The following is an 8,252-nucleotide window of genomic DNA, read 5'->3' as shown; positions in this document are numbered from 1 at the left end:
TATATCAAAAGTCCCGCTTTGACTCGAACGCCTTTAGCTTTACGGTTAATCCTAAATTTAAATAATTAATGAACCTCATATTTATTTATTGAATTGTAGTCGAGGGGAGGAGTCTCTATATATTTATTAAATTATACATATACATAAAACCAGATTAATCAGCTTGTTTTCAGGTTCATTAATTACTGATGGTGTGTAAAGTTTATAATCTCCATAAATTACTGTTTAATATTTATTAATGTTTTAAATATTTACATTGAAAAGAGAAAAGAACTTCATGACTGCAAGCGGTTCAAAGGACAAGGACAGGACATGTTATCAGTTTATGAATAAACACACACACACACACACACACACACACACACACACGCACACACACATATAGAGCTGAATTTACTTTAAGGAATAAATCAGTTACAGCTCTAACATCAGTTAAAAGATGAAGCAGAGAATCCAGTACAGACCAGCTGGGTTCAGGTTTAAATCTGATGAACAAAGCAAAGAGTTATGGCAGAGTGAACACACACACACACACACACACACACACACACACACACACACACACACACACACACACACACAGATTTCTTAGTAATTGAGTGTGGGGTTAAAGTATCATCACTGTTCTCACGTCTCAATGTGGTTGGTGTGTAACATCTGCCCTGTGTGTGTGTGTGTGTGTGTGTGTGTGTGTGTGTGCATGCTAATATATAGGGGAGTGAAGAACGGTAATACACAAACACACCATCACAACACAGAGTGACAGTCTTGTGTTTTTAAAACAGCTCAAAGATGAAAGTCATTGACCTGGTGAGTAATTTACACTGTGTGTGTGTGTGTGTGTGTGTGTGTAATTATTACCTCAAATGTGTTTATTATTCCACACATTTATTACTGTACTATGATGTGTATAGTTTTAGTGTGTGTGTGTCTGTCTGTGTGTGTGTGTGTGTGTGTGTGTGTGTGTGTGTGTGTGAGTATCCGTGTTTATTCCTCTATGGGGATTTATTCCTACACAAGTGTACAAACATCACACACACACACACACACACACACATGCCCCCAGCCCTACCCCGTGTGTGTGTGTGTGTGTGTGTGTGTAATTATTACCTCAAATGTGTTTATTATTCCACACATTTATTACTGTACTATGATGTGTATAGTTTTAGTGTGTGTGTGTCTGTCTGTGTGTGTGTGTGTGTGTGTGTGTGTGTGTGTGTGTGTGTAATTATTACCTCAAATGTGTTTATTATTCCACACATTTATTACTGTACTATGATGTGTATAGTTTTAGGGTGTATGTGTCTGTCTGTGTGTGTGTGTGTGTGTGTGTGTGTGAGTATCTGTGTTTATTCCTCTATGGGGATTTATTCCTACACAAGTGTACAAACATCACACACACACACACACACACACACACATGCCCCCAGCCCTACCCCGTGTGTGTGTGTGTGTACCGCAGGGTCCCGACCCGTCTCTGGTGTACCGACCCGAACTGCTGCCCGACAGCGACAAAGAGAAATCTGACTTCAGAAACTTCCAGGTGAAATAAACAGCACATGGCTACAGAGTGCAGGAATTAACTTCAGGATTAACAGTACTGTGTATGTGTGTGTGTGTATGTGTGTGTGTGTGTGTATGTGTGTGCGTGTGTGTGTGTGTGTGTAAGACAGCGTGGAGACTTTTTGGACCGTGTGTTTAACACGTACAGACTGATGCACACACACCAGACGCTGGACTTCGTCAGACAGAAGGTTGGCATGTTTACTAATCACACACACACACACACACACACACACACACACACAGCAGGCCAATAATTTAATGTTTGCATGGTTAAGTGCAAATTACTCGATTATACACATGCAAATTACAGTATGTTATTTATCAGTGTGTAGTTTCTCTTTCTGCTCTTCATTTTCTTGAACTTTTTCCTTTCTCTTGGGCCCGCCTCTCTCTCTGACTCCGCCTCTCTCCCTGACTCCTCCTCTCTCCCCGACCCCGCCTCTCTCCCTGACCCCGCCTCTCTCACTGACTCCGCCTCTCTTCCCGACCCCTCCTCTTTCCCTGACTCCTCCTCTCTCCCTGACTCCTCCTCTCTCCCTGACTCCGCCTCTCTCCCTGACTCCGCCTCTCTCCCTGACGCCGCCTCTCTTCCTGACTCCTCTCTTTTCCAGTCTTCTTCCTTCTATTTCTTGACTCCTCCCATTCCTTCTTGACTCCACCCTTATCTTTATTTTCCACTCTCCTCCATTTTTGACGCCCCTTCCTTGGCTCCTCCCATCTGTTCTTGTCTCCTCCCTTCTCTTCCATGACTTCTCGTTTCTACATTGTTTCTGTTCCTACCCCCTCCTCTCTTTGACTCCTCCTCTTACTATGTGACTCCTCCCCTCAACTATCATTCAATCATGTCTTTATAAATACCTTTTATGCCTGTGGTTAACCTCTGACCCCAGCATGTGCAGTGGGCGGGTTGCACTCATGCTCGTATGACTGTGATGGAGAGCATCGAATGTCTGGATCAGCTGGTGGATGAATCCGACCCGGACGTCGGCTTCGCGAACTCCTTCCACGCTTTCCAAACTGCCGAGGGGATCCGCAAGGTGCATCCTGATAAAGGTGAGGACGGGACGTGGGCGTGGCCCTTACAAACAACAACAAATACCTGGGTACAGTCAGGAAATACGATGACTTAAGAGATGGTCTGATTTTACTGAAAAAAAACAAAAAAACTAAGAATTAAAGCGGCGCTAAGTAATTTTTTTGGAGCTTTTAGTGTGTTCAGGTGAGAAGCTCGGCCATCCTTGACGGCCTGTAAATATAAGAAACAACACAATGAGGACAAGAAGGCACCTCTACTCATTTGTTAGTCATTAGACAGTTTATTTAGAAAGCTCCGCCCACTCTCTCATTTTCCAGACTGGTTCCAGTTGGTCGGTCTCATTCATGACATCGGCAAAATCATGGCCTTATGGGGAGAACCTCAGGTACCTGACACCCTACACACACACACACACAAACACACACACACACACCAACAAGAGCAACCATACAGGTCACAAATAATGTCATTGTGTGTGTGTGTGTGTGTGTGTGTGTGTGTGTGTGTCAGTGGGCCGTGGTGGGAGACACGTATCCTGTAGGCTGCCGCTTTCAGAACTCCATCGTTTTCAGAGACTCAACGTTTGCAGAGAATCCAGACAACAAGAACGACATGCTGAAGTGAGTTCCTCAGGTTTACATCACGGCAATGCTGAGCACTGATTGGCCAGAAGTTGCTGATTAATTCTCTACAATAGCAGCTGTGTAGTAGTGCAGGTGGTAGTAGTACCTGTAGTGTTATTGTTTCCATAGTAACAGAGTAAAAAGATTTACTGAGTTAATCATCAGGCTTTTCTGCTTTTTCCGGAGAATCTGCTGCCTGCTGTCCGAGTCATACGCTGATGAAAATGTAGATGTTTAAAGCTTGTAATTAAGCAATATCACCCTTTAGGTCGTGCTGTTGTAATGAATATCAGCGCGGCTGTGATGCGGTCGTAGGCTTATGGCGTAGCCCAAGTACTAAAGATTTTAAAGCCGTGCAGATATTCAACACAACAGCACGACTTCAAGTGTGATATCACTTATACAGTATATGACAGTTCCATAGACATCATTTATTAACAACAGATTATGATTTGTTTCTTTATTTAATCAGTTAATTTGTTCCGCGCACATATATCCTTCATCGCCTGGTGGAATTACTATAACTAACCGCACCTGGTAGAGCTAAAGAGTAACAGTAGTGTAATTACCAGGAGGTGAGAGTGGTGTTAAACTCTTAGTGATACTCTGTAGTGAGAAGGTGATGAGAATAAACCATGGAGGTGGTGGACAGTCCTGAGAAACTCACCAGATTTACTGTATATTTACACTTATTACACTTTAGAGTATCAGCTCCTTTAGCTTCAGGGTTCTGGGGTCGAATCCCAAATAGTGTTAAATGAAAAGCTAGTGCACTATTTAGGGTGTACAATCCCCCTTGTTCCACACATCAAGTAGTGCCCTTGATCAGGTGTTAGAGAGGGATTTGGGATTCAGCCTCGTGTTAGAACCGAGTTAGCTTTGTAGCGGTTAATAAAAGAACTGCTCTCCTCAGTACTGCGGACCGTACAGACCTCCTCTCACCCACGCTGAGACACACAGTTAGTGTCATTAACCACTGAACAACACCTGGGACACGCCCACTCATACATTTAGTCACATGGCACAGTGCTGATATAAGACAATAACAGCACTGTGATGTGTAACGTTAACCCCTCTCTCAGATTACTTACTCAGAACGAAATGTTGTAGATTAATGTTCTGTAACTGCACACCTCATTATGTTTGAAACATTTAAACACACACACACACACACACACACACACACACACACACACACACGCATGAATTCAGTTTATTTTATGTATAATTTTAAAATCCTTCCACAGTGAACTTTATATCTAAATCTAATAAAGAGGGGATTAAAGAGAAGATGACGCTGTAATAATGTTGTTATCTGCAGCACAGACTGTGGCATTTACAAGCCTCAGTGCGGCCTTGAAAACGTCCTGATGTCTTGGGGACACGACGGTGAGTTCACTAAAGTTTCCTAAAGTTATTTTTCACTTGTTAATAATTTATAACCAGTCTAGATTAACTTGTGGTTAAATGTATATAAACTGACTCGAAATGATTCGAGAATATCTCTGCACATTTTCTCCAAGTTAAATACACCAGGATCTATAAATATGCATGAATATGCAAATAATAAAACACACCCATCTCTTAATGCTTAAACCACACATTACACACACTCTCTGAGTTTTATTAACCTCCTGCATCTTCATACTGATTTATTAAACACCAGCTAAAAAAAAATTAAACAAAATATTTTTCAGCGTTCCCATGGCGCCCATCGTGTCCTCATCTCTAACACTGAACTTGATACGTTGCTTAGCATTATTAGCATGAAGGTTCAGAAGCTAAAAGTTTTACAAAGCTTTGTCGTCACCTGCTAGTCTTTAATTTTAATCTTTTAAGACTTGTCCATTGCTTTTTATAAGACATTACAATGTGAGCATACTTGTAGCCCCGCCGCAATCAGTTCTACACACAAAACGTGATTTAAAAATAAGAAAGATTTACACCTATTTATTCCAAATATATAGTCTTTATACACCGTATATCAGGATTAGCATCCAAGAGTAGTTTATCACTGTAATGTTATTATTGTAATAAAGAGACATTTTTATATAACATTAAAGAACATTTATTTGGGTCTAAGCACCATGACATCAACCCTACTGTGTCATCATAGTATGTGTGAGGGGCCTTTTAGTCTTCTCAGGATTTTTATTTATTTGTTTGTTTGTTTGTTTGTTTCCAGCATCCTGGGTTTTTCAGGGTCTTAACATGCTCAAAAAGTTGTGAAAAGTGGCTGAATGCCGGGCGTGGCAAAGGGCCCTCATACACACTTGCACGAATGCACACATTTAGTTCTCACTGCGCTAAACAACTTTCGCATTGCATGGCATTTCATGACCTCTACACGGCCTTTAAACGATCAGCAACAAACCGCGCGATGTGATCTCAATACCATGACGATGCAAAATTGCAAAGGGATTTTTGATTTCTCGAACAAGTCAGTCATGACGATATTTTATTATCGACGAATATTATTATTACATTAAAATGTACAGACTTGTAAATTACAAACTTTTTATTATATTTATGTATTTTTTTATTGTTTTACAGAATATCTGTACCAGGTGATGAAGTTTAACAAGTGTCCGATTCCTGAGGAGGTCAGACTCCAGCGTTTAGTCTCCACACATCAGAACCGATAATAATCTCTTTACTCTGAATAATTTAATAGTTTACTACATGCAATCTTTCTCTCTCTCTCTCTCTCTCTCTCTCTCAGGGCCTGTACATGATCCGCTTCCACTCCTTCTACCCCTGGCACACACACGGAAACTACACACACCTGTGTAACGACAAGGATCTCCGGATGCTGGCCAGGGTCAAAGAGTTCAAGTACGTCCTCATTACTTCATCAAGTTTCACTGAAGGGATAAAATCCGTTTGAGTGTGTCACATGACCTTAAGACAAAGCTTTAAACCTAAGCAAAAATAAATGACCCTATCAGGGGGCACTTACTTTAGAGCAGCATATGCAGAAATATTGCTGTTCTAGATTTCTAATGTAAGCATTTGAGGTTTGTGTAATTCATGGCTGCATTACGGAAATAGGATAAACACTGTGTGTGTGTGTGTGTGTGTGTTCCAGTAAGTTTGATTTGTACACTAAAAGCGCGGAGCTGCCTGATGTGGAACAGCTGAAGCCTTATTACCAATCCCTCATCGATAAGTTCTGCCCAGGAGTCCTGTGCTGGTGATCACGACCTCGCCGAGTAACTGTGTAAGACGCACTTAAAGCGGCGATGTGTAACTCTCAGAGCCCCCTGCTGGCTTAGAGAGGAACTGCACTGACAATGAAAATGAACTTCACACATTCTGCAGTGAGATTCACTCTTTAGGACTGTGGGTGGGATCGAGGAGCTCTTCTTTGGTTGGGGGCGGGGCTAATTTCAGGGTCAGAAAAACGATCAATTCAAACCTGAAATCGATAAATAAAAATCAGAGATCTGCTGTAGTGTAATATCACAAACTACAGTTTTTAAAAGTTGATGTATAATGATGGGAGCATTGTGGGCTGAATTGTAGATTAGATTTGATTTCATTCTTTATTTTATTTTACAAAGTGCAGCCTTAAAGAATCATGTATAAAAAAATTTTTTTTAAATTTCAATTAATTTATTTGGGTTTTTTTATTTAATTTAATATTAATTCAAATATTAATTTTAAATATGGCTTAATTTATACGACTTTATGTCTCTGTAATCTGTTTATTTATGCTGTGTATTGAAGCAAGCATATATTATACATACACATGACCGTTTAAAAAAAAGTTTTTTATGAATAAAATACACAAAAAAAACTTGTGTAAAGTATCATATTCACACTTTAAACTTATTTACTGAGAAGTTTTATAATAAGAGAGTGTGTAATAAACACTAACAATTATACTGTTGCCCCCATGGAGTTAATTATTTTACTCTTACAGCACGTCGCTGAGTGTTTTATTCCTCTCACATCAACATAATTTATTATTATTACTGTATTTGTTAAAAAACTCATCATACTTTGTTTAGTATAGAAAATTTGTTTAGTCACATTTAGTGTTTGTGAGGCGAGCGAGTTCCCGTTCACACTCACGTTCTAGAGCTCGATCCCTTTTAAAGAGAAAAAACAAACAAACTACAGCTTCTCGTGTTACAATTTTTATTTAAAGCACCGATGATGATGATGAAGAGTTGACGACTGGATTGTCATGCAGCTGATGAATCTCACGACAAAATCAGGACACAAGAAGCAACGTTTAAAAATTCCCTGCTAGATTAAACTTTATAAAGATTCCTGTGTAAGATGGAGCGCGATGAGTGTGTGTTTAAATATGAGACGTCACTGATACACTGATAAATCCTCTCCGTCGTTACCTCCCTCGCTCTCATCACTACTCTTCCTCTCCTCCTCTTTATGTATTGATTTAATAATTGATAGATTAGATTAGATTAGATGGGACGTGTCAAATTTATTATCACTGCACATGTAGGTACAAGGCACGAAATACAGTTTGCATCTCACCAAAAGTGTATTTTCGCAGGGAAGAATAAATTGCTTATATAAACAGTATACAGTTGGGGAGGTAAATACAGTTGACAGAGGAGGGACAGCGGTTGCTAAAAGGGAGGAACGTTGCTTTTAAATCTGCCGATGTAGCCCTCTACAGTGCGGCCCGAGCCAATCGGAAGAAATGCATAAAGAAGGCAAAGGCAGAGAATAGAACAAAGATCGAGGAGAACCTGGATAGCAACAACACAAAGCAGGTGTGGGATGGTATTTGGCACCAACTTCTGGCCCAATCTACTGTACAAGCAGCTGAAGATGATATATTGCTGGCGGGGCGTGTATAGTTGCACAGAAATGTATATAATTATTAACTAATATATTTATATATTTTAATATATGTAAATTTTGGTGCCATCTTTGTAACTGTTTCTTGCTTAATTTATGTTGTGTATAAATGTAATTTGTGTATCTTGTGTGATGTGTAAAGCACCTAATTCTATTAGACTTCCCACATGTTCCAACGACAATAAAGATAT

At 40.0% G+C, this 8,252-nt stretch overlaps 1 protein-coding gene across 1 annotated transcript; it reads left to right on the top strand.

Annotated features, from left to right (window-relative positions):
- The first annotated feature begins 715 nt into the window (after nt 1-715).
- On the top strand, nt 716-7,112 carry miox (myo-inositol oxygenase). The gene is made up of 10 exons (XM_053500798.1): nt 716-810; nt 1,463-1,543; nt 1,674-1,754; nt 2,457-2,619; nt 2,920-2,987; nt 3,113-3,222; nt 4,547-4,614; nt 5,779-5,828; nt 5,948-6,060; nt 6,314-7,112. The coding sequence occupies exons 1-10, from the start codon at nt 793-795 to the stop codon at nt 6,420-6,422; spliced, it is 861 nt and encodes a 286-aa protein (XP_053356773.1). The 5' UTR covers nt 716-792; the 3' UTR covers nt 6,423-7,112.
- Nucleotides 7,113-8,252: the final 1,140 nt, after the last annotated feature.

Source organism: Clarias gariepinus, chromosome 7 (assembly GCF_024256425.1).
Source record: "Clarias gariepinus isolate MV-2021 ecotype Netherlands chromosome 7, CGAR_prim_01v2, whole genome shotgun sequence".
NCBI classification, from domain to species: domain Eukaryota; kingdom Metazoa; phylum Chordata; class Actinopteri; order Siluriformes; family Clariidae; genus Clarias; species Clarias gariepinus.
This window is presented reverse-complemented; position numbering and strand designations above follow the sequence as displayed.

What these genes read in the sequence shown, in the direction of transcription:
- miox (XM_053500798.1), top strand. An exon ending in CTGACTTCAGAAACTTCCAG is followed by an intron (nt 1,544 to 1,673) that starts GTGAAATAAACA and finishes TGTGTAAGACAG; the next exon opens with CGTGGAGACTTTTTGGACCG. An exon ending in GATGTCTTGGGGACACGACG is followed by an intron (nt 4,615 to 5,778) that starts GTGAGTTCACTA and finishes ATTGTTTTACAG; the next exon opens with AATATCTGTACCAGGTGATG.